Source organism: Dendrobium catenatum, unplaced genomic scaffold (genome assembly GCF_001605985.2).
Source record: "Dendrobium catenatum unplaced genomic scaffold, ASM160598v2 fragScaff_scaffold_1157, whole genome shotgun sequence".
NCBI lineage: Eukaryota > Viridiplantae > Streptophyta > Magnoliopsida > Asparagales > Orchidaceae > Dendrobium > Dendrobium catenatum.
Genome location: NW_021319619.1, coordinates 897,260 through 918,793, shown reverse-complemented (window position 1 = coordinate 918,793; position 21,534 = coordinate 897,260). Strand labels below are relative to the sequence as shown.

The window sequence follows — 21,534 nt, the reverse complement described above, 5'->3', positions numbered from 1 at the left end:
TAAAGAAAATGAAGTGTGGAAAAGCTGTTGGACCTTATGATATTCCAATAGAGGTGTGGAAATGCATAGGAGATGGAGGAATTTCTTGGCTTACTAAACTTTTTAATATTATTTTGAAGACTAAAAAGATACTAGATGAGTGGATAATGAGTGTGTTGATTCCTATTTTTAAGAATAAATGTGATGCATAAGATTGTGAGAATTATAGAGGAATTAAGCTTTTTAACAAGTATATTCATGAGTTTAAATTATGTTGTTCATGATCATAAATGAGTAGAACAACATGCTTATTTATTTAACAACCTAATACTTATAAATATATTCAACATCATGAACGAGTTCTAATCAAGCCAATCCATAAGTAGGTTATCGAATGCTTGACTAGTTTGTAGGCCTATGGATTGCCCCTCATACAAACCAATTCCTTTCTTATGGTACTCAATCATAATCTTTCTTAGTGTGATGCTTTATTTGCTCGGCATACTTTTCATTAGTTTTTTTAGCACAAAAATGGCTTACATGTTGAATATCCCTTGCAAGATAGTGATTATTCAATATTGACGTAATTTATTGGAGGCTATGTTCATTATTCTATACCATAACTTTTACATATGATTTGTAAGTTCTGTTTCTTTATAATTAAAATAATGCCAAACATCTAATGTATTTTAAGTACTTATACCAAAACACTGTTCGAAGCATTTGATATTCTTTTAATATTTTTTTTGAAAATATTTGTTAATCGTATCAATATAATATCGCTCATTAACTCTGCATATCTCAGTAGATATTTCATGAGGACCTACCTATAGCTTCACCATTATGTATCTTCTTAATAGCGAACTCTACTCTATTTTTGGATTAGTCATAATAACTTATTATTTTTTCATTAAATAACAGTGATTTTTCAAAGTAGCATCTTTATATTTCTTGAAAGACAGCATCTTTATATTTCTTGATGTCTTTTTATTAATTATAATTTTATCATCTTCGTTTTTAATGCATCTTTTTTTTTTTCAATATCTTATCTTACATTAAATTAGTTAAATATTAAAATTATAATTTTTGCTTTGCTCACTATTATCTTGTAGAAATGTCAATTTTCTTTTCATCTTTCTAAAATCAATGATGAGTATTTATGTTAAATCTTTTTCCTCCACGGTATATTGCCGTTTTTAAGGTTTCATGTCACCAATAGTCGTTTGAGACTGATAAAAAAGCCTTCAATGAGTTTAGTTCTCTTTAGTTATTTTTGCTGTGCTCGCTGATGTGATGACATTATGTCAGGCTTGGGGATTTAGGTTTTGTTTGGGATGGCTTTTTTATTGCTTTGTAAAACAGCTTTTTAATACAAAAATTAAAATTTTTATACTAGAAAGTTATTTTAAGAAGCAGTAAGAAAGTCGTCCCAAACGAAGCCTTAGTTTTCTGTGGGAGTTTGATTACCATAAACGTGTATGAGAGCCCTTACCTACTCGGGCTTTATAGGTTGCTAGGTTTCAACCCCTCTAGTTGTTTATCCCAAATCAAGCTTCATTGCATACCCTTCCTTTGTTTTAATAGACGGATCTATCACTCTTTTATGTTAGAATCATTGGCAGGAGCCTTCACTCCGTTTTTTTCACTTTTGCCTCCTTAAAATGGCCTAAAAACTACTTCAGAATATCATTTAGATGGCGTTCAAAGTACCTGATACTTCCAACTTTGAAGAGCTAGAAAAAATTTAAGCTGAGTGTCATTTTGTCTGATAGCTCATGTTAAATTTGGAAATAAAAAATTTGGAAATCTTCTAGAATTTCAAGTTTCACATGATTCACCACAAGATTTAATTTTTTTTTTTTTTTTGGCTTCGTTTGGGACGGCATTCTCGCTGCTTCTTAAAGCAACTTTCTAGTACAAAAATTTAAATTTTTATATTAGAAAGCTGTTTTAAGAAGCATAAAAAAAGGCTTCGTTTGGGATGGCTGTCTCGCAGTTTCTTAAAGCAGTTTTCTAGTACAAAATTTTAAATTCTTATATTAAAAAGCTGTTTTGAAAAGCATCAAGAAAGCCGTCACAATTGAAGCCTTAGTTTTGTTATCGTCCAATTTATTTATGTGGGCCAAGTGAATAACCTGGAACTTAATAAATTATAGCTGTTTTTTTTTTTTTTTTCCAGTCTCTTGCACTGATTTCCCTTCCTCTTGTTCCCTCTTCCCTCTTTGTTTTGTGGGGGAAAAAAAAATTTTTTCTAAACTAGGGAGCACAGCATAGGCAAGGGCATCAGCAGCAGCAGCCAGGAATACTGAAGAAACCTGGTGAAGGAGACCCAAACTCGCCAAGAAATTAAACAAAGTGTTCTGTAATCTCATCCAGGAACTAAAGCTATCAGGCTAATCTGGCAGAGTTTGGTGATTACTCTGCCTTCTCATCCTAATTTTTGACCATCTATGCCTGTTCATTCCTACTTTTTGTTTGATTGGCTCATTGTAAGTTTCATAAGAAATAATTGAGCTGTAACTTAAGGTACTAATGTTGTGATGATTTTGCTATGGATTGTTATCAGTTTTTTTGGTGCAGGGTTGAAATATATCTATTATGAATAGGGTTGTTAAGTGATTAGAACAATTCAATATTGATTTTATAGAACTTATTGTGTTCGTTTGTTCCAATAATTGAATGAATCTTAACAAAAAAAATTTATGTTTATTCAATGACATGTTAGTTTATTGTTTAACAGGCTGCTCGTTAAGAACTCATTATTTTTATTTAATGATGAATTGCTTATTTAATGATTTATTAGTCTTTTTTTTTATACATTTAAAATATTAATATTATTGGGGTTATAACTTATAAGCATGATAAAAACTATGTACTCACAATATACGTATATGTAGACTTACTTATATTTAAATTTCATTATACAATATAGATATTATTTAATGAAATTTGTCAATTTTAGGCTTCATTTGGGATGGCTTTCTCAGTGTTTTGTAAAATTATTTTGTAGTATAAAAATTATTTGAAAATATATAAAAAATAGTGATCTAAAATTGTCTTAGGTTTTGTTTGGGACAGTTTTTTGTTGATTTTTAAAACAGTTTTTTAGTATAAAAATGTCTTGAATTAGAAAATTTTGGCAAGAACCCCAATCCGTGAAAGAACCCCACTGTAGCTCAAGGGATGGCCTATAAAGTGTCGATGATCATGCACCTGAATGGCATATATTGGGTATCATGGATGATCCTTTGTTTGTATATAAAATGATTGATCTCATCTCGAGGTATTTTGATTTGATCTCGAGTTAATTCAATCGAATCTAGGCCAAACTCAATTCAAGTTCAACTCAAATCAACTGTGGGGTCAGGCTGCCGGTTCAGGCGAGCCTGTCGGTGGCCATTTTGGCATTTTTCTTGTGGTGTTCACATTGGGCGCATAAGCATGGGTGTCGCAAGCTGATGATTAGGTCGTGGACTGGTCACGTTTTGCGCAAGACAAAGGAAGTAGGTGGATGAAGTAGATGTCAGGAGGAAGGAGGAGAATTCGGTTCCATCCGATAAGTCCGAGTAGAATACTTATGAAGAGAGAAGGCTGATTTTTACAATGTGGAGCTGTTGAACAAATTGAAGAATAAGGCAACGGCTGAAGGCTGACATGTAAAGTGGAAGAAGAACAACAGAACTTGTAATCTTTGATGCGGGCAGACAGGTAGGTGGGATAGAATTTGTCATGGTTAAAGATCAGTTTAGATCTTTTTTGAGGTGGAGCCTTCGGGTCATCGAATTTGATGTGTTGGAGCAATGGATCAAGAACCAGCAAGATCAAGAACCTCGAGGCGGCAAGTTGGTCACAGACTCGGAATTGGACGGGTGGCTCATGCGAAATTGCAAGTCTAAGCGCGCATGGGTGTATAGGAAAGATTGGGGAGCTGGAGTGTGCTCGATGCTGGAGAGAAGACATGCCATGCAAGAGCAAATGAGTGGGCTAGAAGCATGCAGTGCCCAACACGGGCATGCGGATCATGGAAGGAACATCTATAGGTGCAGGCGCGCGTGGGTTATAACGCGCTGGAGCGCGAGCTGGAGTCATAGATCGGAACTGATAGTGGAGGTTGTTCACGAGCAGGATTTGGCTCGGTTTGGCGGGTTTTATTGTGGAGATAATGCAATGAGCCAGTCAGATTGCAATAAGTGCACATGTGATTCTTTATCATAAAATCAGACAAAGGTGAAGATTGTTGTGTTGGTGGTTCAGTTTTAAATTTGATGCTTATAAATAGGCACTGTAAGAAGATGGTTTGAGCCCTATTATCATATAGCCTATTGAATAAAGGAAATTGAATTTCTTGTGAGCTCTCTCCTTTTCATCTCTCTCTCTCTCTCTCTCTCTCTTCAAAAAGAGCTTAAGCTTCCTCCCAAGAAACGTAATAGAAATGACCAGTAAAAAATTGGTAAAAATGTCAGTAGACATGCACTACTACAAAAAGTGCAATGCAAGAAGAAAATATTCAGTGAAGTTGAAGTGCGAAAGTGAAAAATAATTGATCGAATTAAGTAATTTTCTGAGTGAGTTATGATGTGGATCAATTGAAGGACAAAAGCCAAGCATATCATCATCGATCATGATATAGATTTCTTTTAAGATAATTTTTTTATTGTTTTCTATAATTATCACTTGAAATTGACCTATTCCTGATGCAAATTTAAGATGTTCTTTATCAAAATATAATATTGTATTCATTAAGTTAAAATTTATCAGTAAAACAACCCTTTTTCTAAATTATGCACTTATGTTAAAAGAAAATAGTGGGCCAATGCATCATAAGATATTTCAAATATGTATCAATCATGTACTTATTAATGACTTGATCACCCAAAGTTACAATCCCTCTACTAGAACTATTACTATTAAAATTACACTCCGTGTCTTTGATTTTAGATCTACTTAAATCAAAAACTTTAGGCTCTAAGATTGACCTCCATACTTCAAGTTTTCTTTCAACTCCCTCTCTAGTCTTATCAAAAAGAAAAATATCATGAGCAAAAAGCATACACCAACGAAAATCCTTCTGTAAATGTCTAGTAAGAACATCCATGACTAAAGCAAAAAGATATGGGCTTAAAACTGATCCTATATGTAATCCACATGAAATAGGAAAATACTTGGTCAAACCGCCTTGTGTTTAAACACAAAAAACTGCTATATATATATATATATATATATATATCATTAATGACTTGAATATAAATATTATTAACTCCTTTCTTTTCTAGAACTCTTCCAAACACTTTTCTTGAAACTTTATCATATGCTTTCTCTAAACCAATAAATATCATATGTATACACTCTTCATTCTCTTTCTACTTCTCCATCAAATCTCTCAATAAATTTATAACTTTCATAGTAGACCTCTCCAGCATGAATCCAAATTAATTTTGAGAAACCTTAGTATCACATCATAATCCATGCTCAATAACCTTAATTTTAAACATACAATAAAAAAAAAAAACAGAAAAACACCTAATGAGAAAATAGAAGACATTTAAATTAAAATAAAATAAAAGACATTGCTAGTAAATTAAAAAAAACAACAATGATAGTCATTTCCCCAAAATGTTTCAGCCAGGCTTTACTAGGTAAAAAGATTACAGCTTGAGAAACTTCCAGGCATTACGAAGCTCAAGATTCATCATCAAATCTTTCTGAGGAGAACTTGAACACCATATTGTGGTTCAAGAGTAAGGAGCAGCCTGGGAGAATGAACATAGGACGGGGACAATTCAAACTCAAATCTTTGGAGGATCATAGAGAGCGCTACCTTCAGCTCAACAAGCGCCAGATTTTGGCCAACGCAGATCCTTTGTCCTAATCCGAAGGGAAAAAATGCTGCAGGATTGTCGCCTTTATCAACATTGGAGAATCGGAGAGGGTTAAATTCATTCACATCTGGACCCCAAAGCTCGGAATCATGATGGATCGAAATTACAGGCATGTAGAGGAGTGTGCCCGCAGGGATGTTGATTCTGCTAAGCTTAACGTCCTTTGTTGTTACTCTATTGAATAAAACTGCAGGAGAGTAGAGGCGCATAGTTTCCTTCAGTATCATGCTCACCTGTTGCAAGAAAGTCGTCACAAAATCAAGCAAGTTGTTGTATGGACATTTATTTGAGCATTTGTAAACAAGATAGCAGTAAAGCAGCAAAGCCCTGCATTGAGTACCCATACCCACATCCACCCATGTACTCACCATCGGGGGATAAATTGATTTACGTTGTTAATCATCGTATATCTTATATTACTGCAATCCTCACTACATAATGTGCAGCACTTAATCACACTGCGACTACGATAAATTTTGATATGCGGCTTGAAAGTTTGCAATCGTAGCAAAGGGCAACAAGCCTCAAGGCCATAAGTCAGTGGCAGACTGCGTTCAAAAAGTATGGAAAGTGGGTGGGTATAGGTGGGTACGACATCCTGAAAGTCACCATGGTTGGGGGTGGGTGGGCGAAGCCCATCCGAGTAAAGCATGGTTACCCAACCAGAACCCCATGTAGAACTTTGCAAAGAAGGCCCCCTTTAATCATTAAAGAATTGCAATTGAGCAAAGAATGTCTAGAAAACAAAGGAGGAGTTGATCTCATACAGATACATAGATGTGATGTAATTTCTCCCTGCTTCACGCCTTCACCCATACAACAATGATATAATGTAATAAGGTATTCTACTTTCATAAATCGAACTTGTAAAAGGTTTAAAAGTAAAAAGGGGAATAAGAGAAAAACACACTCACCAGTTTGAATCTATTCAAGTCTTCTATTTCAGGATGTCTGTGCCTACTACAAATGCTTGTCACTTCTTCTCGTGCCTTAATCTGCCAATCTTGATGAATTGCTAGAAGAAGTATAGACCAAGTCAACACATTCGCTGTTGTCTCCTTCCCAGCAAAGTAAAATGTTTTGCATTCATCAATGATTTCTTGAGTTCCAATTTGATCTTTTCCTTCCTTCTTGGTAGCAGAAATCAGTAACCCAAGAAAGTTTTTAGAATTTTCGCATTTCTCTCCATTGATGTGGATCAGTCTCTGCAATGAATCCTGAATTTCTTTATTCAATCTCCATCTTTTACGATTCTTGGTTGTTGGTATAAACCTGTAACAAAAAGAACAACAATTACAAGAAGATTTGAGAACAAAAGGGAAAGATGAATTGCTCTAAAATCTCACCTGAAACCTGGGATGTACACGCTTCTCAATGCAATAGAAACAAGAGGCAGTAGTTCTTCTTGCAGTTCAAAAATTCTCTTCCCCTCCTCATAATTGCTGCCAAATGCGACACTAGAAATGACATCTGCTGAGAATTTGTGGCATTCCTTGTGAATATCAATTTCAAATTCGGAATTCTTGCCAACTTGCAGCTCCCATTTATGTAGCATGTTTGCAGCTCTTATGGAAATTTCAGGTATCCATGACTAAACAAACAATTAATGGTTTTAGATAATACAGGAATAGTAGAGGAGAATGATGAACTAGCTCTAATTTCTGATGGATAATATTCAATAACTCCCATTTATTTAGGTATATTTATATTAATATAAATATAGAACCACCATGAATGTTGAATGACAATATTACCTCTATTTCTTTTGTTTTAAGTTTTTATACTGAAAAAAGAATCAAAATGATCCCTCAACTTTTTAGGAAGGATCAAGATTGTCCTCAATAATCTTGAGGAACCATTTCTGTCCTTCAACTCTTTAAAATGAGTTCATTTTGATCCCAACATTCAAACAAGAGGATGTTGGATTTAATAGTGTTAAAATTAGGGGTATTTAGTAATTTTTTAATTAAACTATTTATTAGATATAATTTTCCAAATAATTAGAATTAAAAAAAAATATTAATCATTTATTTAATAAGAGAAATTAATAGTATTTTTAGTTATAATTATAAAAATTTTAGTCATATTTTATAAATTATAATTGGTAAAAATATTTGTGACTAAAATGAATATTTAACTATGGGATCTAGTGGCAGCAGCAGCATCAGATTGTCTTCCAACAATGCATTTGAAATTTAAATCCTCTTCATTTGGCTTACTTACCTCACATCCAAAATAATTCAAAAGGAACAACCCTTAAGTTAACATTCATTCCAATTAAAATTGTTCAAAGCATCTGACCTAATTTTTGTCCATTTAGAACTTTTGCCTTTATGTATTAAAAGTTTAAACGGATTATATAAAGCTAATTCGAATCTCTAGGATCGATGCTGCATGATTCAATGTTGTGCAATCAATTCTGCACAGGCAAACAGTTTCTGTACAAGCAGAAAGAGGCTGCAAGAGCAATGCTCGGATTTGCGAACAGTTTTTGCACAAGCCGAAGGTCGGAAAGTGGTGTTCAAAGCTGAGGGTTAAAGCTGCTGGGGGGTTCGAAAAAGGTTTTCGTTGCCGGGGTTTCTAAGCTTTGGTTCGTAGTTATTAATGTTTTGTTTCACTTACTTTTTTGTTATTTCGATTATATCCTTGTGGAATCCTTCTGCCATCCAATCTTCAGGGATCAAAATGATCCCTTAAAATAGTTGGGGACTATTTTGATCATTTACTCTATTTATTTTCATCTAAAGAGGCAAGCATTCTGAGTTTCCAGTTTCCATAATCGTTAGAAATACAAAGAGAAGCACTCAAAAGCATCTTACTTGATAACTTCTTATCCTTAAACTTGATCTACAATACAACATTGTGTTTGAACTTGGGTGAACGATCCTAAATAACAGATCCAGGAGGCTTCAAAAACTAGCAATAAATTATATATGCATGCAAAGCTTGGGGTGCGTAAGAACATAATCCACAAGAATTATCAAAAACTCCAAAAAGTCGCTTATCAAGCCTAAGATATGAAGGGAGAAACTTGAGAGAAGAAAAAGCCTGAGTTTGCTGAATTAAGGAAGGAATTTCATGATCCAAGTATGAATACTAGCTCTAGTTCCGTATTTTAGGATAAGTAGGATTAGATTTTGATTCCATACTAACATCAAAGGAAGTTCATAAATGCTTCATAATTTTATTTCCAAAGACCGTGTTTTAACGATCCATGCAGAGGTAATAGAGAAAGCTAGATTTTGAATTTGTTGCCAGAGAGATTTCCACTCATCAAGAGAATTAGTAGCATATAGAACAAAAAGAAGAATTGGGGGAGAAGAGCAAGAGGAAAGTTTCCCATGTATAATTTGAGGAGAAAAGAGAGAGGTGGGAGAAGGAGAAGTAAGAGGGGTTCCATTTTAGCCATATTCTTCTAGGGGTGGAAGCACTAAAATTATCACAACAAGTTTCATTTTCAAAAAATTTGTGAGATTGAATAAACCAATTGTTCAGAGCCAAGGAGCAATGGATTTTAGCTTCAAGGATGCACAACATTTTAATTTTATCAACTTGACAAGCTCTCTACAAGCAGTCACTTTCTCAGGGTTATTAAAACCTGTAACATTCCAACTATAAATGGGAGGAAGGGTCATTGGGTTTTGGGTGCTGAGGGTTTTGCCTTATTGGCATATTTAGACCTTGTATGCTTGGGGAGAAGAGATTGATCTAGCTTTTTCGGGGGAACCTCGGAAGTGTGAAGGGACTTGTTTGGAACTGAATCTGAGGGAGGGTCTTCTGTTTGCAAAACAGCAAACTTATTGGGTGAGGAGATATTGGCTATGTAGGGAAGGATGGTTGATAGGATTTGACTGATAGGAGGCATGTTGGATGTGGAGCTAACATTAGCAGTAGGCTGATGCGTCGATAATGAGGGAGGAGGTTATTATTGGAATGGGGAGGAGTTTTGTTTTTAGGTTTGGGAACAAAGGATTGGGATCTGTGATTTCTGCTAACACTTATACAACTGGGATGACAGTTAGGTTGTTCTTTTGAAGATGGGTTAGAGGGGCATAAGCACGGAGGGTGCATAAACTGCAATCATTACATGGGGTCGACTTCCAATCCAATCATAAAAAACTTTAAGAAACTGATCTTCACCATCCAACAGAATTGAAATTTCATCAGGCAGAGGAGAGGCGCTAGTGATCTGAACACAAATCCTAGCGAAGGTTAGACGAGTTTTCTTGGCAATAAGAGAATCTACAACTAGGGGAGGTCCAACATAACTGGCAATTTTAGAAATACCCGAAGAGTTTCAGAGAGAGGGGGTGATAAGGGATTTTGATCCATAGAGGTATGGAAGTGAATTCATCACACTTATACTTAAATTTAGGGAAGGGACATTTTTGTTGGATAAATGGTTTCCCTTAGAAGAACCATGGCCCCCCGGACAAGGCCATGTCATAATCTTCCGGAGAGGTAAATTTTAGTAGAACAAAACCATCACTCAAGGAGAGAAGTGAAAGCAAACCTTTCAGTCTCTAACCTTATTAATAACAGAGAGTAAGTTTTCGTAGCAAAGTCGTCGGTCGATCGAGTATCCAACAAGAGACAAACCCCATTTCGAAGTACCTTCAAAGATTTCTTCGGCGAAAATAGGTATTTTATGATGAGGAGAGACGAACAAGATCGGGAACTTATTCAAGAAAGAGTCTCGGTTGGTGATGTTAGATTTCCAATTTAGGGCGGAGGGAGCGAGAGGAGTGCCCAATAAGGAGGAGCTGGGAAGGTGGGGGAAGTCTTGAGGATTAAGCTCCATATGGGAGATGGAATAAGTATTTCTTCGCCAAGTCGGCCAAAGCATGGTTGATTATTACTAAGTCGAGTATTATTCCGAAGAGTAAACTAAAGTATGGTCCACATTAATCTCCTTGATTATAAACTATTTATCAAATATTTGAATGGCTTAATGATATTAGAATTGTGCAATCTTATGCTTGTTAGATTCATCTTGTCAAGCCGCTCAATTTGACTATAAGCATATCATAATTAAAGAGATTTAGACCTTCAATTCATGTCCAAAAACTTCTGAATATATTTTGTGTGCTTGATTTGATATCATTTGGAGTTGATCTCATTATCTGTAGTGTCGATGAGTTTGTCTTTTGATAAATTCAATATAAATTTGTAAAAATTAGAGTTTGTATGATCTTGAATTCTATTATGAAAGTTTTTAATTCCAATACTGTCCCAAGATTAGTGCCAATCAAGCAATTTTTTTTCTGGATGTACAAAAAGAAATTATAGAAATAAACTTGCAATGACATAAAAATACCGCCTTTCCTTTTTTTTTCGTTTAATATTTAATTAATTGAGAAATAATTATGATGTTAATTTAATAAGCATAATTTAATTAATCTAATTAAGACTTGTAAAAAATATTTAAGAAGTGTGTATAAGTCTTTATTTTCTTAAGTAAAAATAATTAATTTTGCATAGGTTATATGCTAATGTATTAATCAATTCTCTAGCAACAAGTCAACAATGATGATCAACCTAAATAAATGCAAAGCTCAAGAAATAAAAAATTATATTAATTTATAATTATTTCATGAGTGCATGTATTTGTACTAACTATAGTTATTTCATTATAATTTTATTTATATAAAATTCATTAAAAAAATATTAGAAAATATTATAAATGATTTTTTATTATATTTAAATGAGAATTTGATTCTTAATATAACATAATAGAGAAAATTGATTCATGTAGCCGACCCCACATAGTGCGATAAAGGTTTGATGTTGTTGTTGTTAAGTTGTATTGTCAATCAGGACAAGATTTATCAAGATTTAATCTTTTAAGCCAAATAATTTTGAATCAGAGAAATCAAATGTATGTGAGTTAATAACTAAATTCACTCAAAATTAAAATAATAATAATAATAATAATCAATCAACCAAAAAATGGAATAGCTCTACAAGAAATAAATTTTCGTTAGTTGTTCTTGTAAAAGAGAACTAACCTTTACAGTCTCCATGCTGAAAGCTGGTCCAACTATCCTGCGATGCCTCGCCCACTTCTCCCCTGTGAGCCCAACCAATCCCTCGCCGAATAGGTCCCTGCTCGCGGGAACAAACCCTAACTTATCGATCGCGCCGCTAGTTTCACTCATCGCAGCCCTGACTGCCGTCGGATCTCCGATCGCCAGGCGCGGCTGCGAGCCAAACCAGTAGAGGAATGAGCGGCCGTACCGCGCTGACCAGTGGGCGTAGTGCGGCGCCGCACGGCCGGCTACGTCGTGGCTGAGCCCCGGCGTCGGAGAAGACTGAGCAGCCGCGAACAGCCGACGGATTTCGCCGGCGTTCCCGCCGGACAGAAGGCGGCGAGGAGGACCGCTGATTCCCTGGCGCCGGAAGTGAAGCTGGATCTGGTGCGGAAGCCAGAGGTATGAGTAGACGGCTTTGAGGAGTAAGAAGATGGAGAGGATGATCAGAATCGGTATGAAGAGAGACATTACTGGAGGGAGAGTGGCGACCGACTGTGGAGAGCAGCAGGAATTTGGCTTGCAGGGTTGACTGAAAGGGGCGACTTTGCAGCAAATTTAAAGTTTTAATTAAAATTATATATTTGCATTTTGTCATCATTGTTGTCGCATTATCATCATATTTTTTTCCCGCAATTTTCTCAGAAAAAAAAGAAGAAAAAAAAAGACAGTTATACCATGCTTTTTAAATAATTTTATTTATTTTTTAAGTTAAGGGAACTTTGGATTTTGCGGAAGTCAACGGATTCGGTAAGCGCAATTTGTCAGCGACTGTGACTCGCAATATATTCATTTTTATGGTTAACCAACTCTTTTATTTGATTTTTTTATTTTTTATAAATTATTTTTGCCAAATTTTAGAACTTTATTTTTAATAAATTTAAAATTTGTTGTTAATGTTAAATAAAATTTTGATGTTTTTACTAAAGAGTTGTTTAGGGGGACTAAAAAGAATGTAATGCATTATAAATATTTTCGAATTTGTTAGATGATTGTAAAATAAATAATGGTATATTTTTTGTTTGGTTTGAATTAAAATTAATACGATGTGAAGTCTAATAATTATGGTGGCTAGTTGTCGATAGTGGTGGGGCAAATGCGGGAGGTGAGGAAGATAATGTAAGAGAATTTACAATGTATTTGAAAATCAATCAAATTTAACGATTTTAAAATACTTAAAAATTAAACTGGCGGGTAATTTCAAATACTTCAAATTTTATTTCGCATTTTTTTAAATCAAACACTAATATTTTCATAACTCTTATATTTAAAATATTTTATATTTATTATACTTTAAATCAAATAGTCTAAATTTAATAGTCATTTTAAAAAGAACAACAATAACATCAAGCCTTTATCCCACTACGTGTGTGGTCGGCTATATGAATTTTTTATCGCCATTGTCTCTTGTTAAAAGTCAAATTCTCATTTAAATCTAATAAAGAAATGTCATTTATAATACTTTTAACAAGTCTTTTTAGATCTACCTCTACATTTTTTAACATAGGTCAAATCTAATACATTTACTCTCCTAACATGAACATCGGAAGACCGCCGTTTTATATGACCAAACCACCTAAAATGACTCTTTCTAATCATATATGTCATTGAAGCTTCACTACTAATAAAATAGGCTTTCGCTCTACTTTTTCTATCCTACACCAATGATTAAAACATCCACTATTTAATTTGCAGTGGTTTCAAAATCGTCGCACATCCGCCGTATTTGTTATCAATGCAAACGACTTCTGTAGCTCTATTTAAACCGCTACTTTAAAGGAAGTTTTAGCAGCAGTTATAACCACTATAATTTTGATATAATGCAATGGTTTTAATGCCTACAAATTTGAACAATGGGTTTATAAAAATCATTTCCAACAATAACAACATCAAAACGACATGGCTTTTATTACCAAAATAACTTTTTCAATTAAAAAAATTATTTAAAAAAAAAAACTTTTTCAATAGAAGTTTGTAGGTATGCTCCACCTAAAATATACACAATTGAGAAATAAAATTTACAGACAGGTGCTCAGTACAAAGCAAAAGCACACATCTCAAAGGAATGGTGATTTAATTTAATTTTTTTTTTTTTTAAGGAGTGCCAGTATAACTTTAGAAGTACAATAAATGTATCAAATAAATAAATATATTTATCTTTAAATATTTGAATTGGACTAAAAATATGAATCATACATATTACTATACCAATCTCGATTGGAACATATATATCCATTTATATCTTATAATAAAATAATATATTAAAATAATCAGTATCAAATTTACATTTACTTAAAGTCAATTAAAATTTAATTATGGCTCAAATTTAGATAAAAATTAGTAAATAAATTCAAATAAGAACTTGTATCATGCTTAAACTCAAATTTAATAAGAAATAAATAAAATTGCTTGAAACAAAATAATACAAAAGGGCTACTTGGTTGGAAGTAAAGTGAGTGTGAAGTAAAGTAAATGTAGAGGCTTTGAGAAGTTAGATGTTTGGTTGAATGAAAAATAAATTCAAGGTAAATTAAAGTGAATACAATGTATTTCATTCTAGTTCATTTATAGGTTTGAGCAAGAGTTGTTTACACCACTCCAAAAGCCTGCTTGACCACCGCTGACAATCACTGTCTCCTCCGCCACTCGCCACCATTCACAGCTGCCCACCATGGCCACCGTCGTCCATCGTCATTGCCTTCGCCACCACTGTCATCGGCCACCACCGCCGCCCACCCCCTACCACTACCGACCACCAACTGTAGTCAACCACCACCTCCGCCTCCACCGTTAGTAGCCCGCCACTACCCACACCCCTACCGCTGTTGCCAGTCGGTCACTTCCACCATCGGCCACCACCACAGTCGCCCTCCAGTGCCGACCGTCGGCCACCGTCGACCCCCCCGGCACAATAATTTTACACTTTAATTCAATCCATACAAAAAAAGTAAAATCATGCATTTCTTTTACACTAATCCAAATAACTCCAAATTACTCCTTTTACACCGCATTCCTTTTACATTGCATTCCTTTTTCAAGCAACCAAACAGCCCCTGTTATAACTTAAAAATTTACCAAAAAAAATATTTTTTAACTATAACAGTCATAAATTATTTCGAAGATCATTATAAGTTTAAATCAGAATCAATCTTTGTCATAACTTAAATATTTGTGGTGTTTTAGTTTCACTAAATCTTTCATAATTTTTGGGCATTGATGAAATTCCTTAAGAAATTGACACCAAACGATAATGGCGGAGGTTTTTGGATTGTCATATGTCCGTTTTGTAAACCAATTTCACCATTTTTTTTTTAATAAAATGAGCTTTTTTTTAGAAGGGTGAGATATTTTTGGGTTTTGGGTGATCATTTTATTTGTTTTTTATATGCATATGTTGCTTACAATTATATTAAGTATTTTGAGATGGATGATTCACCTCAGCTAGATCCAAATATGACCAATGGTCAAAACTCTAGTTAGGTAGTTAATGGGTGACCGAGGTGGGACTCTGTTATGTTGGTGCATGTAGGGTATCAAGTTGGATTCTGTTAACAAAGCTATAAAGATATGTTAAATTTAGGAAGAGATCCATTCCGATAAAATGAATATTTGCTTATAATTCATTTAGTTTCAGTTTTAGCTTCCGCTTTAGTTTCAATCTTAGTTTGTTGTACTCTACTTTAACCGTTACAGCATAATATTTTTAATTTTTTTTACTTTTAATTATTGATTTTTGTTTTAAGCTGCAATAGTCTAATGAGAGTGTTAGCTCATTAATTCTTTTGTTTTTGTTTTCAGTCATGGGAAAGATAAATAGCGAGCTGAATAGTTTTGGATAACATACTCTTATATATGCTGTAGTCATGTTTTTTTAGTTTTGATTTTTACAGATTTGACATTTTTTTGTTATTCTCTCTGTTGCTAAGTATTCTTGTAGCTAGACTTCAATTTGTATATATTTTGAATAATATATAAAAATTAGTTTGAGATTCAGTAGTCTTTCACTTTATATTGCATTCAATAATGGCTATATATAGTATATGAATTGGAAGTTTTATTTCAGTACTTCTTCAACTAAATTTTGGGGTTAGTCTTGTCATAACTAGACACGGTATGACCTATATAATATTGGGTCATATCAAATCAGGTTGTAACAGCACCTAAGATTGACACAATTTAGTAAAATCCAAGAACTCTAAAGCCAAAGGATCGTGCAGGTTACCAACGCTTAAATGCTAAAAATAGAAGCCATTGTCATTTGCAAGTAGATTACAATTTTTAACTACACTATTAGGAATTTTTTGACATATCAGATCAGTTGCTATTCCTATGGTGTTTGAAAAAGTTATATAATCTCGTCTCCAACTTTTCTATCATAATGGTGAAAATCATATATCATGCACCATCTCTTGGAGAAATTATTACATCCGGTCAAAAACCGAACAGTCCGAATGTATACCGAGCAATACCGAGTCCCAAATACCGAGTTTTAGGTGATGTGACATGTGGTTATTGGTCTCTGAATGCATTCAAACACCGGATGTAATGAGATGAGTCATTATTTCCCTTCCCAAAGTGAAAATAAAAGTTTTTACTATATTAATTTCAAACTTTTACCTCTATTTTAACCACCATAAAAATAGTTAGCAGTGATTCTAAAACAGGTGCAAGACAATCGTGATCGCTACAAATGCTTTTTGCAACCACATGAGTTTAAAATTTGCAGTAGTAACTTTAGCACCGGTCTAAATCAACACGATACTTAAGGGGCATAGAGATTTTGGGAAAAAGACAATATCAGGCTGGGCAAAAGAGGTGAACTAAATGGGGTTCGCAACAATATTTTAAATCATTGCAATATTTTAAATATAGCAGTGACTTAAACTACTACTATTTGTAGCGGTTTAAACTGCTATTAATTTCTAGAAGTAGCAGTAGTTTAAACCGTCACTGTTGACCGCTACGCTCAACGACGATTTTTGTAGTGGGCGGTGTTAGCATCCCTTCTCTCAATTCATTAAGCTATATATGCAAGTTGTAAACAGGATGGACATGGAAGAATAACTGCTTCAAGATTCATATAGAAATTTGTAGAAAATATAAGATTTGTATTTCTTGTAATATTTGGAATGACAACTCTCTCTACATCTATTATGATCCCTGCTTGAATGGTGATTCCATTGTTGGTTCTATTAATGCCTATGAACACACTATTCTTGGCATACCAGATGATGATACTATTAGCTCTTTCATAAATGGCATTTGCAAAATAAATATCGATTTCACAGGTAACCAAGCTGTTTGGTTTGCTAGTTGCTACAATCACTTCTCCACTAAACTTGCTATGTTCTTTAAACATAATATCCCTGATGAGATAAATTCTAATTACTTCAATGGTTATTTGTCCTGAGATATGCAATTATGAATTCTCAATTGGTTCTCCAGCTCTCTCTATGCTTTTTACTTAATTAATTTAATAGTTACATTTGCCAAACAAAAAAAAATGATGTTTTATGTAAAACAATTTCAAAAAATAATTCTCTTTGCTGCAGCTTTACTATATGCTTTATCACAATTGCAGCTGTCTCAAGCAGACCCTCAATCTTATATATGTTTATGATGTTTGTCCTGTGATTTGGATGGACGGCGATAAGCAATGTTCCTGATGGTTTATCCTTGTAATTTTGTTTGGGACGACATTCTTACTGCTTCTTAAAGCAGTTTTTTATACAAAAATTAAATTTGTAGTACAATAAAGCTTCTTTAAGAAGCAGAAAAAAGCCGTCCCAAATGAAGCCTTAATTTTCAAACCTTAAGCTGGTTCTTTCATGGCGCATTTTGGCAGCCTCTCTGGCATGGCCATGAGTATAATATATTTGATAACATCCCTAATCTATGCTTAGCATATATTTTCTTCGGGCCATTTATGTGTAGCCTTGTGCTTAAATTATTCTTTGGGATGTTCTATGTACTCTTTTATGGCTGAATTATTGTCTCTGCTCATGATTTCATTTAGTTCCAGGTTATTTGAAAATGGATGAAACTGATGATGGAGTTAGTTCTATGGAGTAAAAAGCCCGATCTTATGATGTGAGTGTTATAAATCGGAGAAGTAGAAGATGAACAGTAACTTGAATGGAAAAAGCTTGCTTATGCATTCCAGCCTTCCGGTATTTAACAGAGAGAAAAAGGGAAAAAGTTCCCTGAGCATGTCAGATGACCGTTAGTGGTCAGTTGGAAAAGGTGGTGTGTGTATCATTACATGTGTAAATGGATCATGATGATTAATAATGATGCTTTAGTAAGTGGTAACTTAACATCCCCCCTCAAATTAACTATATAGTTTACTGATAGTTAATTTGTTGCGGAGTGTAATGAAACGAGAGGTGGACAGAGGCTTGGTTAAAATGTCAGCCGGCTGATCGTCGGAGTTGATATGAGCTGCAACAATGGTGTTCTTCTGGATGTGATCACTAATAAAGTGATGATCAATTTCTATATGCTTTGTTCTCGCGTGAAACACTGGATTGTGAGCGAGAGCAAGAGCTGAAATGTTGTCACAGAATATTGTAGTTGGCTGATCAAGATGAATCTGAAAATCAAGTAGAAGGCGTCGTAGCCAAATGACATCAGACAGAGCCGAAGCAAGAGCTCTGTATTCTGCTTCCGTAGATGATTTAGAAACTGTTGTTTGCTTCTTCACACTCCAAGAAATGAGATTGTTACCCAGGAATGTGCAAAATCCTGTGATGGATTTGCGATCAGTGGTGTCCGAGGCCCAATCGGCATCACAGTAGGTAGTAAGTTCCATGGAGCCTTTGGAAATAGGGAGACCAAGATGTTGAGTTCCTCTGAGATAACGAAGAAGTCGTTTTAGTCTCATATAGTCATATATTGTGGGATTATGCATAGTTTGGCAGATGGTGTTGGTCGCAAATGAGAGATCTAGTCGCGTGATTGTTAGGTAGTGCAGAGAGCCTGCCAATTGCCTGTAATGAGTGGGATTGTCGTAAGGTGTAAGATCTGGTGCACTTCTACATCCAGAAGGAGATATCAAAGTGCTGGCTGATTTGCAATCCTGCAATCCCGAAGCCTGGAGAATGTCACGGGCATAATGGGATTGGTGTAGAAAAGCACCTGTGGAGGTGTAATGTATTTGAATGCCAAGAAAGCGACGTGGTTGTGTGGACCTCCGAAAGAACACCGCACGAACGGGTCGATTGGAAGGGCAGATTGGATCGTGCATACGACTAACCATTGAGGATAGGGGCTGTCTCCAACACACCCCGATGGGTAGTAATATACACGACCTAGTCACGGGTTTTCCCCATCCGATACAAAGGCTCGAATGGGGTTTAGTAGATGTGGGGCCATGTTTCCCACGGGCGCAAGCCCCCGTGGTTAATTACATCCCAGGCCGAAGCCCGAGAAAACTCTCGATTAAGGATCATACATTATCCTCTTTTAAAGTGAGATTGGCACAATGGTATAGACTAAGAAGTCCTACTCAAAGGAAAGAAAGGTCCGAAGGGCCGAATCAACTTGCATGGTTCATACCAGCATTCGAAGGCTCTATAGTACTAAAGATAAATTGGGAAAAGAAAATCAAGCACTCAATCACATACGTGAGAGAAAAGATGGAGGTGGCGTCATCCTGTGACGCAGATAAGTAGGATTTATAGTCCCTGAAAGGAATGGACCTACCTACTATTTGAGGCATACTACGAGACCGAATGTAATAGCCTTGAATCCTGAATCTAGATTAGGCTTAGTGTTCTATGAACACTAAGACCCGTGTCCTAGCTGATGCAGTGAAAAACCTGGACTTATCTCGGCCTGGATTGGGGAGCCAGCTAACCACCTAATCGCTTTCAAACCATGCTATCCAGTCAATTATGAAAGATGGGTAGGAGGTACAGTTATTGGAAATAGGACCGACATCTAGAGAGTTTCCTAATTGGTCCCAAACTTATGTTGGTAAATGCTCCTAACTAATGCAATTAAATTTTAATTCAATTGATTTTTAATTCAATGCATGTTAGTTGAAATGTCAGCTCATGAATGCTTTAGATTTTAAAAAAATAGGCTTAGTATAAAATAATTTTTAGAAAAGACTGAGTCTCCCTAGGTCCGGCACTTCATCCTCATAGGCCAGATTATTCGGACTTACCCACAGGCAGGGAGATGTCTTAATAGAAGGAAGAGAAATGCATTAATATGCATGCGACCCGGACGGTTCCGGCAGTTCCCTAGTTTCGTTAGGTTTCTATGTTATTTAAAACTTAAATATTAAATTGTTGGTTATGAGTAGAAGAGTTTTATAGTCCTTAAAGAGCCTAACGCAATCCAGGCTAAAACAAAATCGACATGCAAGAAAGAAACCTAGAAAAAAGTAGGTAATTTCTAATGCGCAATCAGGTAAACACATCAATATAAATCAAACTAATCAAGTAAATGTCCATAGGCCCAACTGCCCTTTAATTACAACCCAGGGTATGCAAAAAGTAAAGTGGCTGGGCACCTACTGCCAAACAACCCGATTTCTAAGCCTATGACAGACGCAATGACTTTGAGTGGATATTGGCCTTCAGGTCTTCAATCTTCTTTGGATCAATTTCCTTGGACTCCTTGAATCTCCCTCCTTGGATTCCTTAGAAATTTCCTCCTTGGACTTCTTGGATCCGTCGTGATTTGAATATCCAAACGAAGAGACAATTCTCCCCTTTGGGGATGATTGTCTTTTCTCTTTGGATATCTAAAGCCATCCCACTCGATCTCCCAAATGAAAAAAGACTCTCCCCTATGAGGATGTCTTCTTCTTTTTGGGATTCAAGTGGGATAAGAATATCCACACTCAAAGGCCATTTTCACAACTCTTAACTTATTATTACAAATTTTTACATTAATTGAAAAGCAGAAAATTCTAAAGGACCTGCGTGGTTATCCTAATAAAAATCTCAAGCAGTTTATATGAAAATAAAAGTGCTAACATCATTGACCATGTACCAAAGCCATGCTCTTAATTTTGAGAGCTAAGCGCTCCACCTGTGCAGTTATAATTAATTTAGCCCTCATTTTATTTAGGGGGAGCTGAGCAAGCACCTGCATAAAACACATTATTAGAAATCATGACATTGCTCCCCCCTTTTATCAGCATGAGCATGGCCACCTGCACGGAAGAACAGTATATATATGCAGGCTCCTAACCTATGGGTAAGTCTAACGCTCACATCCAGAGTGCAGAAAAAGTAAGCAAAACAACATCAATTTTCAAACAACATGCAATGAAACAACGGAAAGCTCCGTCACACAGCAGGGAAAATAAAACCCAGCGGCCTAACCTAGGTCTAGAAGTGGTGCCTTAGCAAACCATTCTATGTGTGTGTAAGGCTTGTGTAGTTTGGATAGGTCCTAAGCAGGGTAGTTAGTTAAAATTGCCTGAAGTTTGGGTTTGTTGTAGGCTAGAAAAGAAAATTTTAATTGAAATTCAAATATTAATGGATTAGAGTCCATTTTAGTTAATATAGTTTGTTGATCAATTTTAAGAACTTAGGATGATGATATTTGAAGTTAGAATTGTATTAGCCAATTTTAGAAAGTCTCGGGTCCTCTAGGAACTAAACTAAGGGTCCAAATTCTACTATGGT

At 35.2% G+C, this 21,534-nt stretch overlaps 3 protein-coding genes across 4 annotated transcripts in view; 1 reads left to right on the top strand and 2 right to left on the bottom strand.

Annotated features, from left to right (window-relative positions):
- The window catches only part of LOC110093672 (DUF21 domain-containing protein At4g14240), a 42,225-nt gene extending 39,597 nt beyond the window's left edge, over nucleotides 1-2,628 (top strand). For both annotated transcript variants that reach the window (XM_028698831.1, XM_020818632.2), the window contains exon 14: nucleotides 2,240-2,628. In XM_028698831.1, coding sequence (XP_028554664.1) covers nucleotides 2,240-2,329 — 90 coding nt within the window. In that variant the 3' untranslated portion in view covers nucleotides 2,330-2,628. The remainder of the gene's footprint in view (nucleotides 1-2,239) is intronic.
- Nucleotides 2,629-5,520: 2,892 nt separating this feature from the next.
- LOC110093666 (cytochrome P450 734A1) lies at nucleotides 5,521-12,432 on the bottom strand. Its single transcript, XM_020818625.2, has 4 exons — nucleotides 11,867-12,432; nucleotides 7,205-7,449; nucleotides 6,773-7,130; nucleotides 5,521-6,091 (listed from the first exon to the last, which is right to left on the bottom strand). The coding sequence occupies exons 1-4, from the start codon at nucleotides 12,356-12,358 to the stop codon at nucleotides 5,672-5,674; spliced, it is 1,515 nt and encodes a 504-aa protein (XP_020674284.1). The 5' UTR covers nucleotides 12,359-12,432; the 3' UTR covers nucleotides 5,521-5,671.
- Nucleotides 12,433-18,218: 5,786 nt separating this feature from the next.
- LOC110093670 (uncharacterized mitochondrial protein AtMg00810-like) lies at nucleotides 18,219-19,145 on the bottom strand. The gene has a single exon (XM_020818629.1). It carries the CDS (start codon nucleotides 19,143-19,145, stop codon nucleotides 18,219-18,221), a length of 927 nt encoding a protein of 308 aa, XP_020674288.1.
- Between the last annotated feature and the right edge of the window lie 2,389 nt (nucleotides 19,146-21,534).